Source organism: Alligator mississippiensis, chromosome 3, assembly GCF_030867095.1.
Source record: "Alligator mississippiensis isolate rAllMis1 chromosome 3, rAllMis1, whole genome shotgun sequence".
Taxonomy (NCBI): Eukaryota; Metazoa; Chordata; order Crocodylia; family Alligatoridae; genus Alligator; species Alligator mississippiensis.
In genome coordinates this window covers 301,504,156-301,528,287 of record NC_081826.1, presented here as the reverse complement: position 1 = coordinate 301,528,287, position 24,132 = coordinate 301,504,156, and the positions used below count along the sequence as shown (strand labels likewise).

General features: G+C 53.6%; 1 protein-coding gene across 1 annotated transcript in view; it reads right to left on the bottom strand.

Moving 5' to 3' along the window:
* LOC102575206 (receptor-type tyrosine-protein phosphatase kappa) overlaps positions 1-24,132 on the bottom strand; it is a 78,847-nt gene that overhangs the window by 42,243 nt on the left and 12,472 nt on the right. The window contains exons 3-6 of the mRNA XM_059725373.1: positions 5,758-5,946; positions 4,866-5,045; positions 4,316-4,498; positions 2,438-2,626 (exon numbers count right to left, since the gene is read on the bottom strand). Coding sequence (XP_059581356.1) covers positions 2,438-2,626; positions 4,316-4,498; positions 4,866-5,045; positions 5,758-5,946 — 741 coding nt within the window. The remainder of the gene's footprint in view (positions 1-2,437; positions 2,627-4,315; positions 4,499-4,865; positions 5,046-5,757; positions 5,947-24,132) is intronic.

Here is a 24,132-nt window from a genome sequence, read left to right as displayed (position 1 = left end):
AGTCAGCGACCTAGTGATCAATGGGAAGCTGGGTGACAGCGACCATGAGCTGATCCCCTTCACCATCCGCCGAAAAGCTGGCAAGTCAGTCAGCAACACTGAAGTCTTTGACTTCAGGAAAGCCGACTTTGACAAGCTCAGGAGGCTTGTCAGTGAGGCCCTAAGGGACCACGACCCCAGGGGGAGGGGAGTTCAGGAAGAGTGGTTGCTCCTCAAGGGAGCGATCCTCAATGCACTAGCTATTTTTATTCCATCTCGGAGGAAAGGCAGCAAGAGGGCACAGCAGCCCCCCTGGCTCTCCAGGGACCTAGCAGACCTCCTGAGGCTAAAAAGAAAGGCCTACAAAGGATGGAGGATGGGAGTCACCTCCAAGGAGGATTATTCTGCACTGGTCCAGTCCTGTAGGGAGCTGACCAGGAAAGCTAAGGCTGCAACTGAACTCCAACTAGCTTCGAGTATCAAGGACAATAAAAAGTCCTTTTTCAGATATGTGGGGAGCCGGAGGAAAAGCAAGGGCAACATTGGACCCCTGCTGAACCAGATGGGGCAACTGACAACTGACGCCCAGGAAAAAGCCAGCCTATTAAATGGGTACTTTGCGTCAGTCTTTTACCAGTCCCATGGGACACCCATGCGAACTATGGGACAGGGAGGTCCGGGTGAAAGAGATCCCCTGTCCTCCATCAATGCTGACCTTGTGAAGGAACACCTTGAGAGGCTGGACACCTTCAACTCAGCTGGTCCTGACAGGTTACACCCCAGAGTACTCAAGGAGCTGGTGAGCATCATAGTCCAGCCCCTGGCATGGATCTTCGAGAGCTCCTGGTGCTCTGGTGTAGTGCCCGAAGACAGGAAGAAGGCCAATGTGGTGCCTATCTTCAAGAAAGGGAGGAAAGTGGATTTAGCAAACTACAGGACCATCAGCCTGACTTCTATCCTGGGGAAGGTCTTAGAAAAGTTTATTAAATAGGCCATCCTTAATGGACTGGCCGATCCCAACATCCTGATGGATAGCCAGCACGGGTTTTTGCGGGTAGGTCTTGCTTGACCAATCTCGTTTCCTATTATGACCAGGTGACCTATCACCTGGACAAGGGAGAAGAGACTGATGTCATATACCTTGACTTCAAAAAAGCCTTTGATCTGGTATCCCATGATCACCTCTTGGCGAAACTGGCCAATTGTGGCCTTGGGTCCACCATGATCCACTGGCTGGGAAATTGGCTCCACAGCAGAACCCAGGGGGTGGTGGTTGACAGAAGTCAATCGTCATGGTGTCCTGTGACCAGTGGGGTCCCCCAAGGCTCTGTCCTTGGACCCAGACTGTTCAACATCTTCATTAATGTTGTGGACATTGGAGTCAGAAGTGAACTGGCCAAGTTCATCGATGACACCAAACTTTGGGGCAAAGCTTCCACACCTGAGGACAGGAGGGCGATCCAGGCTGACCTGGACAGGCTCAGCAAATGGGCGGACAAGAACCTGATGGTGTTTAACACTGAAAAATGCAAAGTTCTCCATCTTGGGAGGAAAAACCTGCAGCAAGCTTATAGGTTCAGCAGTGCTACGCTGGCTAGCACTACGGATGAAAGGGACTTGGGGGTCATGACTGACCACAAGATGAACTTGAGCCTGCAATGTGATGCTGCAGCTAGTAAAGTGAGCAAAACGCTGGCTTGCATCCATAGATGCTTCTCAAGCAAATCCCAGGACGTCATTCTCCCCTTGTACTCGGGCTTGGTGAGGCCGCAGCTGGAGTACTGTGTCCAGTTTTGGGCTCCACAATTCAAAAAGGATGTGGAGAAGCTTGAGAGAGTCCAGAGAAGAGCCACGCGCATGATCAGAGGTCAGGAAAACAGACCTTACGATGACAGACTGAGAGCCATGGGACTCCTTATCCTGGAAAAGCGCAGGCTCAGGGGTGATCTGATGGCCACCTATAAGTTTATCAGGGGTGAACACCAGTATCTGGGGGAACATTTGTTCACCAGAGCGCCCCAAGGGATGATGAAGTCGAACGGTTATAAACTACTGCCACGACTAATTCAGGCTGGACATAAGGAAGAACTTCTTCACTGTCCGAGCCCCCAAGGTCTGGAACAGCCTGCCACCGGAGGTGGTTCAAGCACGTACTCTGAACACCTTCAAGATTAAATTGGATGTTTATCTTGCTGGGATCCTATGACCCCAGATGACTTCCTGCCCCTGGGGCGGGGGGCTGGACTCGATGATCTCCCGAGGTCCCTTCCAGCCCAAATGTCTATGAAATCTATGAAATCTATGGACTCTATGAAACACTGCATGGGGCAGGCAGGGGTTTTCCTCCATGGTTTTCCTCTGTTCAGTGGTATTGCTCTCTTTCTTCAATCTGCCGAGTGTATTTCTAACACCCCTATCCAGCATCAGCCCCCCTGCATCCTCTGTGCACAGAACTCACCAGTGCAGTTCACGTGGCTCGTGTCCCACTCCACACGCCCATTCTGCTCCACACACGTCATCGGGAATGAGCCCTCCTCAAACCGATCTTGGAGACAGGTCACCAGCACCTGCTGGCCCACTGCGAAATCTGTCTGCGAGGAGGCAGCAGAGACGGACGGGGGCCAGTTCCCACCCTTCGTACAAAACCCTGGAAGGAAAGGGGGAAGATCTCCTCTGAGCAACACAGCTCCCTAAGGACACCTGCCTCCCCAGGCTGAGCAACCTACTCCATGGCTTACAACAGCCCTACTGAAGGGACCAAGCTCCTCATCCATTAGGGCAGAGGATGGCCAGCAACTACAGCCTTCAACCCTCCATGATAGGGTGGAAGCCCCCAGTGCCACAATTCATCCCAGAAGGCAGCGGGATCCAGGGGATGTGGATCTGGCTTGGGGCAGCTGCCCCATGGCTGGGGCTAGAGAGGCATCCTGAGTCCACGCAAGCACCCAGGGGCTTCCTGGGACAGGCGGTGGTGCTGGGTGCCAAAGGCAGCCCCAGGGATGGCGGTAGCGGTGCATGCAGAACGGGGTTTGCTCGCAGTCCTGCAGGGACTTGGGGGTAACAGTCTGTCTGAGTTGGGTCTCAGCAGCTGCCCCAGGGCTTTTGTGCCTCTGACTAACACCCTTACAATGGAGTCAGTGCAGCAGCATCCGGCAGGTCCAACCCAGCCGCGGGTGGGCCAAGGCCAGAGCTCTGCCCATGGAACAAGGGAAGGAGAGGGGATATGGGGCAGCTCCTGAGGCACGTGCCGATGTCCAGGGAGCCTCAGAGAAACCCTCGCATCCATGGGGAGTCGATTCCTGGGGAACGAGCTGAGAGCCCCCAGGATGGGCAGCCTGACTGAACCCAGCGTGGAGGGTGCGGTAGCTGGAGGAGGCAAGGGCTGGGCCCTGCCTTTCCTTGTTGGGCCCAAGGACAACTGAACAATGAAAAATTCAAGGTTCTCCACCTTGGGAGGAAAAACCTACAGCATCCTTATAGGCTCGGCAGTGCTACGCTGGTTAGCACTACAGAAGAAAGAGACTTGGGGGTCATCATTGACCACAAGATGAACATGAGCCTTCAATGTGATGCTGCGGCTAGTAAAGCGACCAAAACACTGGCTTGCATCCATAGGTGGCTTCTCAAGCAAATCCAGGACGCCATTCTCCCCTTGTGCTCAGCCTTGGTGAGGCCGCAGCTGGAGTACTGCGTCCAGTTTTGGGTGCCGCACTTCAGGAGGGATGTGGAGAAGCTTGAGAGAGTCCAGAGAAGAGCCACGCGCATGATCAGAGGTCAGGGAAACAGACTTTATAATGAGAGGCTGAGAGCCATGGGACTATTCAGCCTGGAAAAGCGCAGACTCGGGGGTGATCTGGTGGCCACCTACAAGTTTATCAGGGGTGACCACCAGGATCTGGGGGAACGTTTGTTCACCAGAGCGCCCCAAGGGATGACGACTAGGTTGAACGGTTATAAACTCCTGCAAGACCATTTCAGGCTGGACATAAGGAAGAATTTCTTTACTGTCCGAGCCCCCAAGGTCTGAAATAGCCTGCCACCAGAGGTAGTTCAAGCACCCACATTGAACACCTTCAAGAGTAAATTGGATGCTTATCTTGCTGGGATCCTATGGCTGCTGCTGACATCCTGCCCTTCGGGTGGAGGGCTGGACTCGATGATCTTCCGAGGTCCCTTCCAGCCCTAATGTCTATGAAATCTATGAATCTGTGATAAGCGGGGCTGGCAAGCACCCTCAGACCCATAGTGTGCAGGACTGAGGTGTTCAGCATCACTGAGACTCTGGCTGCCAGGACAGGCCCCGTGATCACTGCAGCCTGGAGCACCTTGCACTTACCCTGGCAGCTGGGAGTCTCACTCCACGTACTCTGGGTCCCGTTTGGAATGCAGCTGATCTCAGAGGGCTGCGGCTGATAGCCCTCAGGGCAGCTCAGGACCACTTGTTCCCCTCTGCTGTAGAACTGCCTCTTGGGAGGAAATGCTGGTCTGGCCCGCCAGGTCTTTGGAAGTTTACATCTCCCTGTGTATGCAAGAAGAGAGGCAAGAGGGCTCGTGATGACTGAAATCCTGCAGCCTCCAGGGGCTACCATGGGCCTGATCCTGAGCAGCGCTTGGCACCACAGCACAGGACCTTGGAGCACGAGGACCCCAGCCCCAGGAATGAGGCACACACAGAGGTGCAGGGCAGGTGAGCCAGCCCATGGGGACAATCCTGCTCTCCCGCTACTGCAACTGCCACAGGATCAGGCCAAGGTTGGGGGCTGCTCCCAGCACCCTGCCCACAGCACAGGGCAGGGGGAATGTGCATCCTCCAGCCACCCTCTCCCCACTGCCTCACAGGACCCTCCCTGCCGAGCAGCTCCCAGCACTGCCAGCCTCATACTCACGGATGCATTTGTTCTTAGAAAAGTCCCACTCAAATTTCCCAGACTTCATCTCTTGGCACGTGATGCTGAACACCTTCTGCTCGAAAGGCTCTTGGCAGCTTACCAAAACTGTGGCTCCAACACCGAACTCTGCCTGGGCAGAACTGAAGTCGACCTGTTTGGCCCAGGGGTTGCACATCCCTGGGAGAGGGGCAGGACAGGCAGTGTGAAAGGGCCAGTCCCACAGCTCAAGGGGATCTCAGTCCTCGGGTATCACCCCTGTCTGCCAGCCATGCACCCATCGGCTGTGAACATGACAAAGGGGCTGTGATGGCCCCACGGGCTAGGCTGTGGAGGTGAGGGGCAGGGAGCAAGGAGCATGTCCAGGTGTCATGTACTCAAATGGTTCAGTGGCACAACTGCAAGGCCCATGGCCCAAGACACCCAGAGCCCCCGAACCTGCCCCAGGGAAAGCAGGGAGAAGAGGGCTGCAAAGTCCCATGCTGCAGTGCTGTGAAAATGCACTGGAGAGATCCAAGGAGGAGGGCCGTGCCCTCACTGAAGAGGAAGACAAGCCCCCTGTTCCTCTCGCCCATGCAGCCTCCAGCACTGAAGGTCTGGGAAGCCCTGGTTCAGAAGCCATGCCCCTTTCTCCCATGCTCGGTAGCTAAAATGTGGAGCCCAGCTTTCCTTCCCCATTGCTACGACTGATAACACAGCTCTTCACCCAGGATCTCCCCTCACCCTGGTATCACATCACCCTCCGTCTCGCTGCGCTCTGGCCTTTGCCATTCACTAATAGGGCTGCAGCCCCATGTCCCAGGTGGTTGGGAGGAGCCACCAGGGCTGGAGAATTTTGGCCCTTCCCCCTGGACCCGGGATTCAGGGACTATCTCAGACTTTGTGCACTCACGGAGACACTTGACACGACTGATGTCCCAGGCTGCACCGTAATCCTTTGTCATATTGCACGTTGCATTGAACGGCCCGGGGTCAGTTCCCTCGTTGCACGTCAGGGCCACCGTCGCATTCACTGGAAACTCCATCTCGTCAGAGTCAAATGTCACCTTTGCGGTCCAGCTGCCCTCCTTCCTGCACTTCCCTGTGATGGGAGGAAACCACAGGGTGAGGCCCAGCATGGCACTGCCCCTCGCACTTAGAGGCTGACCAGTACAGAAGAGCCCTGCTCTCCCACCCCACTGGGGTGGAGGGGCCAAAAGGGTGACAGGTAGGAGGGAGGAACCAGTCGTGTCACAGATGTGGCCAAACCACTGGGACTCCAGGCCCACGGGGTGACAGACCCCGGCGGGGAAGACACGTCCTGACCAGGTTCCTCATAGGACCTCTATATCGGGGTGATATTTCAATTCTGAATGGTCATAGCATCATCGTTAGCATGAATCTGCCTGGAACCAATAGTATGAGTTGCTTTACAGTGGGGGCGGGCAATTATTTCATCTGGAGGGCCGCTTACAGAGTTATGGTGAGCAATCAAGGGCCACAAGGGGAGCCCCGCCCCTTCAAAGGTGCCCTGCACCTAGTTGCCATCTTGGGATCAAAAGTCCCACCCCTAACCCCTGACCTTTGCCAGAAGAAGTCCCTCCCCTTGCCCCCTGGACATACTCCTTTTGGGAGGGGAGGGTTGCCATCTAAACCAGAAAAAACAAAAAAAGAAATCACACTAAAAGTCAAAAACCTGCTGTGGCAGAAATGCCACCGTTTGTGCCCCTCTCCAGAGACCTGTCTCTGCCAGCCTGGGAGGCTGGTGTTGAATCCCTCAGGGTGGGGATCTCCCACCTTGTCTACATGACAAAAGCCTGGCGCCTGGGAGGTGATGCTCCGGTCACCTGGGCAGGGGGGAAAGACCCGGCCCTGCACGGGCCCAGGTAGCCAGGGATGCTGGGGAGATTGGTCGGTTTGTAGCCAGTATTGGCAGCTTCGATGGGACCGGGCTGCTGATGTCAGAGAGGTTATTTAAGGGCCCGGGCCAGGAAGAAGGCAGCCATTAGCCATGCGGTCATCCAGGTGAATCTGAACCTGGCTCTCTCCTCATCACCGCATGCTCCAAGAGTGCCCTGCCTCCAGAGGAAACAACAACCACCTCTGGACGATGAGAGTGAGTAAGCTACTTGAAATCCGATTAGATATTTAGCTTCAGTAACTCAGATGCGTGTTTAAACGGCTACCTCAGCCACCCTGGTTTGCTCTATGGGATTCCTTTGATATTCCTGTGATATTTCTATGACACTGCTCTACCTTTTACCCTGTTTCCGCCCTACCCCCTGTAATCAATAAAGTTCTCCTTTGTGACCGGTGTGGGAGAGTTATTGAGGGGTGGGTCTACATTATGCCAAGGAGGCCCTTTAGGTCAGTGGACTAAGGGAGGCTTCCTAATAAGCCCCTGACTTGGGGAAGTGCCCCAAGTGCTGGTATTGGGTCTAGTACCCATTGGACGATCAGGCCTGTGTTTTCCAAGGTGCACAGAGCCAGAAGTGAGTCCACAGCCTTGGATTTCATAGATTTCATAGACATTAGGGCTGGAAGGGACCTCAGAAGATCATCGAGTCCAGCCCCCCGCCCAAAGGGCAGGACGTCAGCTGGGTTCATAGGATCCCAGCAAGATAAGCATCCAGTTTCATCTTGAAGGTGTTCAATGAAGGCGCTTGAACCACCTCCGGTGGCAGGCTGTTCCAGACCTTGGGGGCTCGGACAGTAAAGAAATTCTTCCTTATGTCCAGCCTGAAACGATCTTGTAGTAGTTTGTGACCATTCGTCCTCGTCATCCCTTGGGGCGCTCTGGTGAACAAACGTTCCCCAGATACTGGTGATCACCCCTGATAAACTTGTAGGTGGCCATCAGATCACCCCTGAGCCTGCGCTTTTCCAGACTAAAGAGCTCCAGGGCTCTCAGCCTGTCATCGTAGGGTCTGCTTCCCTGACCTCTGATCATGCACGTGGCTCTTCTCTGCACTCTCTCAAGCTTCTCCACATCCTTTTTGAATTGTGGAGCCCAAAACTAGATGCAGTACTCCAGCTGCGGCCTCACCAAGGCCGAGTACAAGGGGAGAATGACGTCCCGGGATTTGCTTGAGAAGCATCTATGGATGCAAGCCAGCGTTTTGGTCGCTTTACTAGCCGCAGCATCGCATTGCAGGCTCATGTTCATCTTGTGGTCAATGATGACCCCCAAGTCTCTTTCTTGCATAGTGCTAACCAACATAACACTGCCGAGCCTGTAAGGATGCTGCGGGTTTTTTTTCCCCAAGGTGGAGAACCTTGCATTTATTGGCGTTGAACACCATCAGATTCTTGCCCGCCTACTTGCTGAGCCTGTCCAGGTCAGCCTGGATCATCCGCCTGTCTTCTGGTGTGGATGATTTGCCCCAAAGTTTGATGTCATCGGTGAACTTGGCCAGTCCGCTTCTGACTCCAGTGTCCACATCATTAATGAAGATGATGTGGTGGCAGCGGGAACCCCAGGCTAGCGGGTGTGCTCCAGGGAAGGGGTCGGCCGGACGGAGGCACCCCAGGGAGGTACTTGGAGCCTGGGAGGTGGTCGGGCGCAGAGAGGTGGCGGCTCAATGCAGGAGCGCCCCCTACTGGCCCACCACATGTGGTGGGAGTGGTGGGATCCGAATACCCTGCTGTATTTGAGGCATAATTTGGTAATAGGAATAGAGTCACTGAAATCCCTTGAGCAAACAATTCCTAATTTGGCATCGGGTCGACTGGATAGTGTAGAGAGTCAGGATGGAGGACGAGTATGTCCGGATGACTGTGCCCGAACTAAAGGAACTGGCAAAAGAGAGAGGCCTACATGTGAAGAAAGGGCTAAAGAAGGATGAGCTGATTAGACTCTTGTGTTCCAGCAAGTCAGAACAAGCATCAGCTTCATGCTTGTCAACTCCTGGGCCTGACCCAGGACCACCCTCCCGCTCGTCAAGCCCGGAGGCTGCTGGGAGATCACTCTCCAAGAGCGAGCAACAGAGACTCCATGAGAGAGAGATGAAAAGGATGGAGCTGGAGGAGAAACAGCTGGAGGCCCAGCGTGAAAGGGAACAGCCGGAAGAAAAGAAGGAACAACAACGGCTGGAGGAGAAAAGGATGGAGCTGGAGACCCAGCGTGAGAGGGAACAGCGGGAAGAGAGGAGGGTGGAGAGGGAAGCCCAGTTGGAGGCAGAAAAGATAGAGCACAAGCAGAAAAAGCTCGATGCTCAGCTCTATTTGCAGACCAACAGGGGAACCGCGAGCCCTTCGCAAGCGTCCGGGGAACAGCCCAAACTGGACGTCTCCGCCTTCGCTTGCTACCGAGAGGGAGACGATCCTGCGGTGTTCCTAAGCAACTTCGAAAGACAAGCCCAGCGGTGCAAGGTGCCAGAGGAAAAGCTCATGATGTACCTGTCTGCGCTGGTAGAGGGTGACATGGCGGTGGTCCTGAACAGCCTGCCCCCAGATGCAGCTGATGACTATAATGCCTTCAAAGCTGCTGTGTCCAAACGGTTCAAGTTAGGACCGGATTATTTTCGGAAAAAATTCCGGAATACGCGCCCACAACCCGAAAAGTCATTGAATGATTATGCGGTCATGTTGTACGACACATACTTTAAATGGTTGGCTGAAGCCAAGGTTGACAATTTAGATAAGGCAAGCCATCTCCTGGTGCTGGAACAATTCTATTTTTGGTGTCCGAGAGAGATTAAGACCCTGGTCAGGGATAGCGACCCCAAAGATGGTTACGAGGCCGCAGACATTGCAGACCGACTGTTGCTAAACCGGGAGAAGCCTCCCTACTCTGGGAAGGAGCAAAAAGGGTCCCAAAGAGGGGGGAAGGGAGGGCCAGGTCAAAAAGGGGAAAGAGGGCCACCTCCTGCCGAGCGCAAGGCGGCCCCAGATTCGGACAGACCACCCAATTCGGAAAAGAGGGGGTGCTATCACTGCGGGGAGCAGGGCCACATCAAGCCCAACTGCCCAAAGCTAAGCACTAGATCCAAGCCCGTCAGGCGTGCAACAGCCGTGAGCAGTGAGGGGGAGGGCCGGAGCCCCTCTGAGGAGAGTGTCTGTTGCTACAGGATCACAAACTCAGAGGAGGTGATGGCCCCCCACCGGACCATGATCACGGTGAAGGAGAGGACCCTTGTGGGGGAACTGGACACGGGGGCCAGTGTGACACTGATTAGTTCCAACCTGGTCTCGCCTGCAGACATAATCCCGGGGAAGACCCTCACTATTCAAGGAGTGGGGTCCCCACCGCTGAAGGTACCGGTATTCCGTGCCCCCGTCGTGTGGAACGACTGTGCAACGTACCTGGAAATGGGGGTACTGGAAGGGGCTCCGGCCCCCATCCTGGTGGGACAGGATCTTATAGAGCAGGAAGCCCAGCTCCGGAGGTGGGAACAGACCCAAGAGCCAAAGCCCCGCACCGTTCATGCGGTGACTCGCCTGCAGAGCGGGAAGGCTAAAGAAGGGGGGTTAGGAAATCCCTGGGAGAAAGTCACACCATTGGCCACAGAGGAAGGGACCCCTGCAGATGACGATTGCACCCTGGTCCCAGAGGGAACCGGTAACCCCGAGGGTGGGTTAAGTGACAGTCCCGGGGAGGCGTGCATTCCGTCAGTGGCAGAGGGAGGTGACACTAGCAGGGAGGAGACCCAGGAAGTCCCTGTGGGTGAGTGTGCACTCCCTGCTGATTGCCTAGTTGGGCAAGAGGAGTTCAAGCAGGAGGTTTGGGAGGACCCCAGCTTGGAGGGACTCCGGCAGATGGCTCAGGAGCAAGAGACTGAGTTCCCTCCGGACAAGAGGGAACAGGTGGTCTGGGATAAGGGGCTTCTCTATCGGTTGTGGGTGCCGAAGAACCATGCCGAGACCAGGGAGCCCCAGCGACAGCTCATAGTACCCCGGAAATACAGACAGCAATTGCTTGCCCTGGCTCATGATCTACCGTGTGCTGGTCACATGGGCAGGGAACGGACACGCCAGCGGTTGCAGGTGAACTTTTTTTGGCCCAGAATTGCCCAGAATGTGACGGACTATTGCAAATCTTGTGAGACATGCCAGCGGATGGGCAAAAGCGGGGACAAGAGAAGGGCTCCCCTGCAGCCCCTCCCGATCATAGACCAACCCTTCCACAGGGTGGCCGTGGACATTGTGGGACCGCTGAAGCATAGGACTCGTAGGGGAAAGAAATACATACTGACTCTGGTGGATTACGCAACGCGGTACCCGGAGGCAGTTGCCTTGACCTCCATCGAGGCCCCCGTGGTGGCTGATGCCCTCATCAAGGTCTTCTGCCAGCTGGGTTTTCCCTCCGAGATCCTGACGGACCGGGGTGGGAACTTCATGGCGGAGGTAATGGAGTGCCTGTGGGACTGCTGTGGGGTGCAACACCTTAAGACCACAGCCTACCACCCTCAGACAAATGGGCTGGTGGAAAGGTTCAACGGGACCTTGAAAGGGATGCTCAAGGCCTATGTGGACTCCCACCCCAATGACTGGGATGAGAAGCTGCCGCATCTGCTCTTTGCCTACCGGGAGGTGCCCCAGGAGTCCACTGGGTTCTCGCCCTTCGAGCTGATGTTCGGGAGGCGAGTGCGAGGTCCTCTCGATTTGGTGAGAGAGGAGTGCGAAGGGAAGATCGCTTCCACAAAGACCTCCGTGGTGGAGTATGTGCTTGACTTCCGTCAAAAACTGACTGACATGATGAAGGTGGCATGGGACTCCCTGGGACAGGCCCAGGAGAAGCAAAGGTCCTGGTATGATGAGAAGGCCCGCTTACGTACCTTTGAGTGGGGTGAGAATGTGATGGTTTTCCTGCCACTAAAAACGGACAAGCTGCAAGCTGCTTGGGAAGGTCCCCATGCTGTCCTGGACAGACTGGATGATGTGACCTATGTAGTGGGTATTAAGGGTAGGAAACCTAAGACAATTCACGTGAACATGCTTAAACCCTACTACGACAGAAAGGAGATGGTATTCTGGGTCCCCTCCGTTGAGGGAACTCCGGAGGACCCCGAGGAGCCGGTCATGTATGGAGACTGGGATGGCGAGGCAGGGATCGAGGATCTCCGCCTGCCGGACCATCTGCCCTCCCAGGACAAGGACCAGCTGCTCGCAGCGCTCGAGGACTTTGAGACTGTGTTCTCTAACAAACCAGGTAGAACGGACCTGGCGGTACACTCGATAGAGACGGGCAGCCATCGCCCTATATACTCCCGACATTACCCAGTCAATGAGAAGGTGAGGCAAGAAATAGAACGGGAGATCGCAGAGATGGAGGAGTTGGGGGTAATCCGGCCTTCGACGAGTCCCTGGGCCAGTCCGGTGGTGCTCGTCCAGAAGCAGGACGGGACCATCCGGTTCTGTGTGGACTACCGGAAACTGAATGCCATCACCACCCCTGATGCGTACCCTATGCCCAGGATGGACACTTTGCTGGATCGCCTGGGCCCAGCCAAGGTGATCTCAACTCTCGATCTGTCCAAAGGATTTTGGCAGATGGCCCTGGACCTGGATGCCATAGCCAAGTCTGCCTTTACCACACCTACGGGGCTATACGAGTTCACAGTTTTACCTTTCGGTTTGCGCAACTCACCCGCCTCTTTCCAGAGACTGATCAATAATCTGCTGCAAGGATGTGAGCAGTTTGCCATGGCTTACATCGATGACATCGCCATCTTCAGTCCGGATTTCGAGTCGCACCTGACTCACCTGACCACCGTGCTAGGTAAGATCAAGCAAGCTGGTCTTACAGTGAAAGCCAAGAAGTGCCAGTGGGCACTATCGGAGGTAGTGTACTTGGGTCATTGTGTGGGTGGAGGTCAGATTGCTCCCTTGTGGGACAAGATCGAGGCCATCAAAGACTGGCCACCTCCACAGACCAAGAAGCAAGTCAGAGCCTTCCTCGGCCTGGCGGGTTACTACCGAAAATTTGTCCCTGGGTTTGGAGCAACCGCAGCCCCGCTGCACGAGCTGACCAAGAAGGGCAGCCCGGACCCGGTGGTCTGGAAGCAGGGGTGCCAGGAAGCATTCGACACCCTCAAGGCTGCCCTGGTCAAACAACCGATCCTGAAGGCACCGCTCCAGGATAAACCCTTCTACGTGGCAACGGATGCCTCCGACGTGGGACTGGGAGCTGTACTCTTACAGGAGCATCAGGAGACACGGCACCCCGTGGCGTACCTCAGCCAGAAGCTAATCCCTCGGGAGCGAAACCTGTCCTCCATCGAGAAGGAGTGCTTGGCCATCGTCTGGGCCCTGAACAAGCTGAAGCCTTACTTGTGGGGACAACAGTTCACCGTCCTGTCGGACCATGCCCCACTGCAGTGGCTGCAGACCATGCACAACACCAATGCCAAGCTGCAACGTTGGTCCTGGCAGCTGCAGGAATTTAATTTTACGGTCCAACACATAAAAGGAAGCCAGAACGTGATAGCGGATGCCTTGTCACGAAAGGACTCTGGGTAGCGGGTCCTTGGGACTCGGGACTAGTGAGGAGATCACTAGTGTAAGACTGCCATCAGGTTTTATGGTTTCTGTATGTTATTGTCTTAACTTGTTTCATGTTCCAGGTTTTTCCCTTTTCCATCTTCTGGCATCCTGTGGAAACTCCCTGACCCGACACGCCCGGACCCACGGCCCTGAGAGGCCCCGTGTCCGAGCTTGTAAAGGAGGGGGGGGGAAGTGTGACAGAAATACCATCGTGGGTGCCCCTCTCCAGAGACCTGTCTCAGCCAGCCTGAGAGGCTGGTGTTTCATTCCTCAGGGCGGGGATCTCCCACCTGGTCTACATGACAAAAGCCTGGCGCCTGGGAGGCGATGCTCTGGTCACCTGGGCAGGGGGGAAAGACCCGGCCCTGCGCGGGCCCAGGTAGCCAGGGATGCTGGGGAGATTGGTCGGCTTGTGGCCAGTATTGGCAGCTTCGATTGGACCGGGCTGCTGAGGTCAGAGAGGTTATTTAAGGGCCCAGGCCAGGAAGAAGGGGCAGTCAGCCATTAGCCATGCGGTCATCCAGGTGAATCTGAGCCTGGCTCTCTCCTCATCACCGCATGCTCCAAGAGTGCCCTGCCTCCAGAGGAAACAACAACCACCTCTGGACGATGAGAGTGAGTAAGCTACTAGAGATCCGATTAGATATTTAGTTTCAGTAACTCAGATGCGTTTAAACGGCTACCTCAGCCACCCTGGTTTGCTCTATGGGATTCCTTTGATATTCCTGTAAGATTTCTATGACACTGCTCTACCTTTTACCCTGTTTCCGCCCTACCCCCTGTCATCAATAAAGTTCTCCTTTGTGACCGGTGTGGGAGACTTATTGAGGGTGGGTCTAAATTATGCCAAGGAGGCCCCTTAGGTCTGTGGACTAAGGGAGACTTTCCTAATCAGCCGCTGACTTGGGGAAGTGCCCCAAGTGCTGGTATTAGGTCTAGTACCCATTGGACGATCAGGCCTGCGTTCTCCAAGGTGCGCAGAGCCAGAAGTGAGTCCAGAGCCTTGGATGGTGGCAGCGGGACCCCAGGCTAGCGGGTGTGCTCCAGGGAAGGGGTCGGCCGGACGGGAGGCACCCTAAGGGAGGCACTCGGAGCCTGGACGGTGGGCGGGCGCAGGGAGGTGGGCGGCTCAACGCAGGAGCGCCCCCTACTGGCCCGCCACACCTGCTATAACATATTTCAATTTTTTTATGAAAAATATTTGCTCCCTGGCTCCACTGCAGCTTCCCCACCCCCGTCCCCGCTACTTCCCTACCTGCTGCCCAGAGCAAGCACTACAGCAGGGAGACATGGAGGAGCCACTGGACACTGAGGAAGCCAAGCAGGTCCCCATGGAAGCTGTGTGCTGACCGGTCTCAGGCCTTCCTTGCACAAGGGTGGGAGTGAGGTGTGCAGGCTGGGCAGGGTACAATTAGTTGGTTGATGCCCACGAAATGCATGGAATAGCCTGGTGGGCCAGATCTGGCCCACAGGCCATATTTTCATAGATTTCATAGACATTAGGGCTGGAAGGGACCTCGGAAGATCATCGAGTCCAGCCCCCCGCCCAAAGGGCAGGACATCAGCTGGGGTCATAGGATCCCAGCAAGATAAGCATCCAGTTTCATCTTGAAGGTGTTCAATGAAGGCGCTTGAACAACCTCCAACAATTTTGCTGTCCCCTGCTTTATCGGCATGGGTGGTTTCAAGGTCCCTGCCCAAAGAGTTAAAAACCACACAGACAGGAGGTTGAGAGCCCCTTAAATCATCACAAATACATGGATGCAGCCACTTCATAACACAGACAGCGATATGCAGGTCACTGGGTGGGTCTACATGAGATGTTTACAGCTAATTAGCAGTAGGACTCATTAGTTCTGCAGTAAAGTCTCATCATCTACACATGCAGCCCTATTAGGTCACAGAAAACTAATGAACTCTGCACCAGAGTAATTTTTGTAAATATAAGTACTATCCTGCTGTGGAGTTATTTACTCCATAGCAATGCACGTGTAGATGCTGACGGGGCTGGCTGGAACATGAAAGTGCTTCAGTGGAGGGCTGCCTGCTGGCTAGCTCCACATGAGAGCACACCTGTGCCCCAGACAGCCCCTCTGTAGCACACCGAGCTGCGGGGAGCAGCCCTGGGCTGGCAGGCTGTCCCCCCAGACCCCACGCCAGCCAGGGCTGCTCCAACCCAGCTCAATGTGCTGTGATCCCAGGTCACATGCAGATGCATCCCCAGAAGCAATAGGCTCTGGAGTTTATTGGTGCACATTAATATTCATGTGTAAACATGCTCACTGGTATTTGCTTGACTCCTGCATCTTTGGCTGTAGACCCTGACCATTGTTGGGATTTTCCTCTGACCTGGCCTCTCCTTCTAACTATTGTCCCATTAAACTGTTAACTAGACCCTGGTTGTTACAAAAAATCCCTTTTCCATGCTGGCTCACCGAGCAGTGCCGGTGCCTTCTCTGAAGTTGTACAGAGCACACACTGGATGGCAGATGAGACTTTCATGTAGGCTACAGACTTCTCTGCATACCTTCTGCTGGAGCTACAGTGCTCCTTCAGAGGAAAAAATCCCACTGTCATGTTAGATTTAAAGATTTCCCATAAAGAAGCATCCGCTGCCGTTCTCAGTAAATGGTTACACTGGTGATTCCCCCTCGCTTCTAGCCTGAATTTGGTTTTGACTTTCAGTTCTGGGACCTGTTCCACTAGAAGAGTTGGTCTGTGATCAAATTAGCATTTCCCCTGCAGGGACTTACAAACCATGACCAAGCCACCACATCATCTGCCAGGAGCCTTTCACACCTCTTCAAGCGGGCAGTAAGCTGGATATGAGTCAGCAGTGCACTATGTTGTGGAGAAGGCTGAAAACATCCAGGGCCACATTGGTAACAGCGTTCCCAGCAGATCGAGAGAAGTGATTCTTCCCCTCTATTTCACACTGGGGAGGCCACATCTGGAGTCCTGTGTCCAGTTTTTGGTCCCCCAGTACATAATGGATGTGGACACAGTGGTGGGCCAGTAGGGGTGCTCCTGCACTGAGCCACCCACCTCACTGCATCCAACCAAAAACCAAGCTCCAAGCACCTGCCCTGGAGTGTCTGCATCTGGCCGACCCCCTTCCTGGAGCACACCTGCAAGCCTGGGGTACCGCTGCCACCACCCAGGGTCTGGTCTTTGTCTGGGCCCTGTGCCACCTGGGATACACAGACCCTGTAGACCTAGGGGTTGCTTAATCCCAGCAGGATATGTCTGGGTGCTTCTTGTAGCCTCAAGCATAGAAAGTAGCCTCCCTTAGTCAGCTGAATAAAGGGAGCAAGAAGGCCTGCCCAAACCCTCTCAAGCATGGTCAACAGGGCTGGCTATATCTGATAGCTTCTTTCCAGAGAGAGTAGGCATGGGAAGGGGTACAAGTCAGCGACTTGAAGAGGGAGTGAAGTGTACTCTGTCCCAGTTTGTGGATGACACAAAGCTGTGGGGAGAAGTGGACACGCCGGAGGGCAGGGAACAGCTGCAGGCAGACCTGGATAGGTTGCACAAGTGGGCAGAAAACAACAGGATGCAGTTCAACAAGGAGAAATGCAAAGTGCTGCACCTAGGGAGGAAAAATGTCCAGCACACCTACAGCCTAGGGAATGACCTGCTGGGTGGCACGGAGGTGGAAAGGGATCTTGGAGTCCTAGTGGACTCCAAGATGAACATGAGCCGGCAGTGTGACGAAGCCATCAGAAAAGCCAATGGCACTTTATCGTGCATCAGCAGATGCATGACGAATAGGTCCAAGGAGGTGATACTTCCCCTCTATCGGGCACTGGTCAGACCGCAGTTGGAGTACTGCGTGCAATTCTGGGCGCCGCACTTCAAGAGGGATGTGGATAACCTGGAGAGGGTCCAGAGAAGGGCCACTCGTATGGTCAAGGGCCTGCAGACCAAGCCCTACGAGGAGAGACTGGGGCACCTGGACCTCTTCAGCCTCCGCAAGAGAAGGGTGAGAGGCGACCTTGTGGCTGCCTATAAGTTCATCACGGGGGCACAGAAGGGAATTGGTGAGGATTTATTCACCAAGGTGCCCCCGGGGGTTACAAGAAACAATGGCCACAAGCTAGCAGAGAGCAGATTTAGATTGGACATTAGGAAGAACTTCTTCACAGTTCGAGTGGCCAAGGTCTGGAACGGGCTCCCAAGGGAGGTGGTGCTCCCCCCTACCCTGGGGGTCTTCAAGAGGAGGTTAGATGAGTATCTAGCTGGGGTCATCTGGACCCAGCACTCTTTCCTGCCTATGCAGGGGGTCGGACTCGATGATCTATTGAGGTCCCTTCCGACCCTAACATCTATGAATATATGAATCTATGAAAGTCAGAGAAGTAGCAAAAGAATAACCCTGAGCAGACAGAAATGGCGTGGTAGTCCCTTGATATGCGACTTGAGTACATTAAACTTAGTTCCTAGCTAAGTTTCTGGTAAGTTACTCACTTCCTCATCCAGAGAATGAGAGAGAGCTGCAGAGGTCCATGTTTCTGTGTGTGTGTTTTAAAATGTCCGCCCATCTTCTTCCTGCAGGGACCCTCTTAAATAGCCCTCCTGACCTCACCACCTGGACCCAGCCAAGAACAGGTGTCATTTGCTGCCGGCCAAACAATTTGAAAAACATCATAGGTACCTAATGGAGTGACCTGGGCGTAAGGCCCGGCCCCCATGTTGTGAGGTCAGCGCTCCAAAGAATAGAGAGGTTACATCCACACCCTCTTACCTGAGACCAGTCACATAGGCAGTGGAAGCAAGTTGGCTGCCTAGCAACCGGATTGATAGACACACGAGAGAGAGGAGGGGACAGATAACCCAAAAGGGGAGGATGCTGGGAGGGAGTTCTTTCACAATCACATTGGAGAGAGTCCAGTGGAGGGCAGTGAAAATGGCTGGAGACATGACTTGTGAGGAGAGGAGAAGGGAACTGGGCTGATTGAGTCTGCAGAAGAGAAGACCGAGGGGGATTGAATAGCAGCCTTCACCTCCCTGCAGGGGGGCTGCAAAGAGGATGGAGCTGGGCTGCTCTCAGTGGGGGCAGATGGCAGAAGGAGCAATGGGCTCAAGCTGCAGCAAGGGAAGTTGAGGTTGGAGATGAGGAAATACTTTCTCACGAGGAGGGCGGTGAAGCACTGGAACAAGCTCCCCAGAGAGGTGGTGCAGTCTCTATCGCTGGAGGTTTTTAAGACCTGGCTTATCAAGCCCTTGTCTGGGATGATGCTGTAGTCGGGGCTGGTCCTGCTCTGAGCAGGGGGTTGGACTAGATGTGACCTCCTCAGCTCCCTTCCAGCCCTCGGTGTCTGTGATGGCATGACCCCACTGTCACTTGTGCTAGGCCAGGGGGTGGGTCTTTTTCTCAGGCCTTTCCCAGTTCATTTTGCACAGTGAGCAAAGCAGCAGGGTGGGAGCAACAGAAGGGAGGAGGACATCACACACTTCCTCCACCCTGACCGAGGAAAACAACGCAGGTCAGTGAGAGCAGTGCAAGGTGGTAAATGGCCTCCACTGTGTGCATGGCTTCAATGGTCACTGGCATTACCTGTGGGAATCTTAAAGTGACTTTGACGGTACCAGATCCATGTGAGTCAGTGGTTCAGACTGCACTGAGTAAGAGCCCAGTCACCTATGTATTGCATGCGAAACCACCGCTTACCTGTGTGTCCTGCCATCATGCCAAACAGCATCTGGGCCAAGATGAGCTCCTCGTCATCTTTTCTCTCTGCTCACCCCTTTCTCTGCCATTGCCAGACCACCATTCCCCTTGTTGCTAACATCTGCAGCCCTGGGGATATCTTGATCCCATCCTCTCCTTTCTCCCACAGCTCCCAGTCTTGGACACAACCGCACACCTAGGGCAGGCTGACCAGGGCAGCAGCCCAGGTTCTGATTTGGGCAGGATGTGGTGCAAATGTCAGCCCTTCCTCTCTGAAGCAGTCCCAAATCACTGGTTCTTGTCCTGATCTCCTTTCTCCTGACATTAGCAGTTTCCTCCTACTCTGTGATCCCTGTAACATTAACTTTGGTCCTTTTCCTTCGGGCCACAAGATATATTGTTTTTGGCAGTGAGGATGGGATCTTTATTTGCAGTGGTGCCTGATGTCACAGCCTAAGTGATCCAGAACAAGAATACCTTGCATTCAATAGCTTTTCTCACTTTATCCCAGCCATGTTGTTGGTTCAATCCAAGATCTCACCTACAAAAGCCCTCACCTCTCCCAGCACCATAAGAAATCCTTTTCTACTATCAGATCCATGCATGAGACTACATCTAAGCACCCAGTTAGGCTCACATGAGAACAGTAGAAAAGTGGGCAAGAGAAAGTAGCATGGCAGACTGGTACCGAGCCAGGTGCACAGAGGACAGTCACTGTAGAAATGCAGCAGAGGAAGGTGCTGGAGGAAGACCAGTCATTTTGTTGTCCAGTCCCAAATAGTGGAGCCCAGAGCCTGTACTGAAGGTATGCAATAAGTACAGGGAATTCAAGCATGGGTATCTGGGGTTATGGGCTCTTTTCATTTATGGTACGGCTCGTTGTTGGGACTCGTTGGAGAAAATAATAGAAAACGAGGGCTGGAAGGGAGCTCAGGAGGTCACATCTAGTCCAACCCCTGCTCCAAGCAGGACCAGCCCCAACTACATCATCCCAGCCAAGGTTTTGTCTACCCAGGTCTTAAAAACCTCTAAGGATGGAGACTCCACCACCCTCCACATGACAGAGACCAGTTATATCCACAATATATATGAAAGCCTGAGAAAGCTCCCCTAGACATCCTGTTTCCACAATTCAACCTCCTGCAGTTAAAAGCATTGGTTGTGACGATTCGATGGTGGGTACTAAGCAGCCAGACACTAAAGATCCCTTGCCATCCTCTGCTCCGGCAGCACAGAGCAACACCCCATTTCCCTCATCACATCATCCGAAGAAAGCACGAGCCCCTGTGGTACACCTGGATCTCTCAGTTGGCTAGTTCAATGGTTCCCAACTTTTCTTTTTAGACACAAAGCACCCCTCAGAAAATGGCAGCTCTTAATTTTCACCTGAATTTTGACTGCAGGAAGATAATAGAGTGATATTTTCTGTTGCAAAGGATGAAGAAAGAGCACAACAGGGCAGAATGCTTTTAACCTAACGATTGAAGGGAAGGTGACAGTGACCATGAGCTGATCACCATCACCATCTGCTGTAAAGCTGGCAAGTCAGTCAGCAATACAGATGTCCTTGACTTCAGGAAAGCTGACTTTGACAAGCTAAGGAGGCTTGTCAGAGAGGCCCTAAAAGGCCACAACCCAACGGAGAGGGGAGTTCAGGACGAGTGGTTGTTCCTCAAGGGAGCAATCCTGGATGCACAAGCAAAGTCCATCCCATCTCGAAGGAACGGCAGCAAAAGGGCACAGCAGCCCCCTTGGCTCTCCAGGGAACTGGCAGACCTCCTAGTCTTAAAAGGAAGACCTACAAAGGGTGGAGGACTGGAACCACCACCAAGGGGGAATACTCTGCTCTGGTCTGGACCTGCAGGGAGTGAACCAGGAAAGCCAAAGCTTTGATGGAACTCCAGCTAGCTACAAGTATCAAGGACAATAAAAAGTCCTTTTTTAGATATGTGGGGAGCTGGAGGAAAAGCAAGGGCAACACTGGACCCCTGCTGAACCAGATGGGGCAACTGACAACCAACGGCCAGGAAAAAGCAAACTTTCTACATGGGTACTTTGCATCAGTTTGTCATCAGTCCCATGGGACACCCATGCCCGCTACGGGACAGGGAGGTCTGGGTGAGGGAGATTCCCCGCCCTCCATCGAAGCTGACCTCATGAAGGAACACCTTGACAGGCTGGATACCTTCAAGTCAGCCGGCCCGGGTGGGTTACACCCCAGGGTACTCAGGGAGCTGGCGAGCATCATAGCCCAGCCCCAGCACAGATCTTCGAGAGCTCCTGGTGCTCTGGTGAAGTGCCCAAAGACTGGAAGAAGGCCAATGTAGTGCCTATCTTCAAGAAAGGGAGGAAAGCAGATCCGGCAAACTACAGCCCCATCAGCCTGACTTCTACCCTGGGGAAGGTCTTGGAAAAGATTATCAAAGAGGCCATTCTTAATGGACTAGCTGAAGGCAATATCCTGAGGGACAGCCAGCATGGGTTTGTTGCGGGTAGGTCTTGCCTGACCAATCTTATTTCCTTTTATGACCAGGTGACATCACCTGGACAAGGGGGAAGAGACCAACATTGTATATCGTGACTTTAAAAAAGCCTTCGATCTGGTATCCCATGATCACCTCTTGGCTAAACTGGCTAATTGCGGCCTCAACCTCACCACAGTTTGCTAGCTGGGGAATTGGCTCCGTGGTCGGACCCAGAGGGTGGTGGTCAATGGGAGCCAATTGTTGTGGTGTGCTGTGACCCGTGGGGTCGCTCAAGGCTCTGTCCTTGGGCCTATACTGTTTAACATCTTCATCAATGATGTGGACTTTGGTGTCAGAAGTGGACTGGCCAAGTTCACCAATGACACCAAACTCTAGGGTAAAGCATCCCCACCTGTGGACAGGATGGTGATCCAGGTGGATCTTGACAGGCTCAGGAAATGGGCGGACGAGAACCTGATGGTGTTTAACACTGAAAAATGCAAGGTTCTCCACCTTGGGAGGAAAAACCTGCAGCACGCTTATAGGCTTGGCAGTGCCACGCTGGCTAGCACTACAGACGAAAGGGACTTGGGGGTCATGACTGACCACAAGATAAACATGAGCCTGCAATGTGATGCTGTGGTTAGTAAAGCAAGCCGAACGCTGGCTTGCATCCATAGATGCTTCTCAAGCAAATCCCGGGACATCATTCTCCCTTGTTCTCAGCTTCGGTGAGGCCGCAGCTGGAGTACTGCGTCCAGTTTTGGGCTCCACAATTCAAAAAGGATGTGGAGAAGCTTGAGAGAGTGCAAAGGAGAGCCACACGCATGATCAGAGGTCAGGAAAACAGACCCTACGATGACAGGCTGAGAGCCCTGGGGCTCTTTAGCCTAGAAAAGCGCAGGCTCAGGGGTGATCTGGTGTCCGCCTATAAGTTTATCAGGGGTGACCATCAGGATCTGGGGGAACATCTGTTCACCAGAGCGCCCCAAGGGAAGACAAGATCAAACGGTCACAAACTGTGTCACGACCGATTCAGGCTGGACATAAGGAAGAACTTCTTTACTGTCTGAGTCCCCAAGGTCTGGAATAGACTGCCTCCAGAAGCGGTTCAAGCACCCACTTTGAACGCCTTCAAGACACATTTGGATGCTCATCTTGCTGGGATCCTATGATCCCTGCTGACTTCCTGCCCTTTGGGCAGGGGGCTGGACTCGATGATCCGCTGGGGTCCCTTCCAGCCCTAATGTCTGTGAACTCTATGAAACACTCTAGAACACTATTTGAAATCCCTGCAAATCATGATTTTACACCTCACAGTGCTGACATGGTGTGGCACCCCGCAGCACCCCTAAAAGGAGCTCCAGGCACCCAGGTTGAGAATTGCTGCACCAGTTACTGACTTGCAGTAGACTAGTCAGGAGGTAGATTAGTCATACATGCAGGAGGTAGACTAGTCATACATGCAACTTATGTGAAAGTCCTTGGTAACCTCCACCCTACAGTCAGGCTACCTAATGTTTTTGCACCTTTTATGTTATCTTTGCATGTTATCTTTTACAAGCATGTCACATTTTTTGAGTAGGGTGGAGGGATGTGAGGTATTCGTTGTTAGCTACTATATGTAGTACTGGTTTTCTAAATGCTGTAACTGTGTGCTGGCTCAAGCCACTGCATTTGCTTTCTGCCTGGGCCCCTGCTCAGAACGACAAAGGTATCAGCCATGTATGCATGGTGCTCCCTACCCTCAGGACTAGTTTAAACTCCCCAGCACAGTGAAGCCACAAGATATATAAAACCTGCATTTAAGAAGAAAAAAACCCCCTGCAAACCAACATGTTGTAAACTAGCTGACTAGCATGGCGAGTAATTGCTAAGCACAGCTGGAGAAGGGACCTGGGTCTGCGGCCTTAGATTATTTCTGTACTCTGAAGAAGTAAAGCACTTGTCAGTGGTTGAATGCATCTCAATGCACTTAGCACCCCTCTGAAACAGTGCAGGGAAGAAAGCAGAGCTAGTGGAAATGTGGTTTTAATACTGGTTTGAAGTTATTCCAACCACTGGCTGATCGTAACAGAGATGCTATCCTGCTGCTGTTAATCCCATTTTCAGAACTAGGCAACTGCAGAGAAGTGTATGACCGAAACGCACACATGTAACGGCTACACTTGTTCCTGCGCTAGCAGTAATTGCATCTGCAAATGACCAAATGCAACAGCTATCCCTTCATGGCACAGAGGAAGCTGTAGTGATGCAGCTTCAGCAATCCTACACGCAAATGGCTCACGCATATCAGACAAGGTTCCTTGGGTGAATCTGGTATCTTTTATTAGACCAACCCAAATAGTTGGAAAATAATTATTAAGCAAGCTTCATGCATATCACACACGTCTGACTTTTTTAGGCACAAGCCACAGTTCAAAAAATGCCAGCTCTGAGCATGAGTGACTGATGCCTCCTGAATCTGGGGAGGCACCCGCAGAAGCCACCAATGGTGATGGCCCTGCAGGGTGGGCACCAGCCCTGCCGACAGCATCGGTGTCAGCCATCAAGGGTGGCACTGGCCCCGTCAGGTCGGGGCATGTGCCCCCCCAGGCACTCCCTACCAGTCACCTATGGCTCTGAGCTTTCATTCATTTTTTTGACTGTAGAAAAAAATCAAACAGCA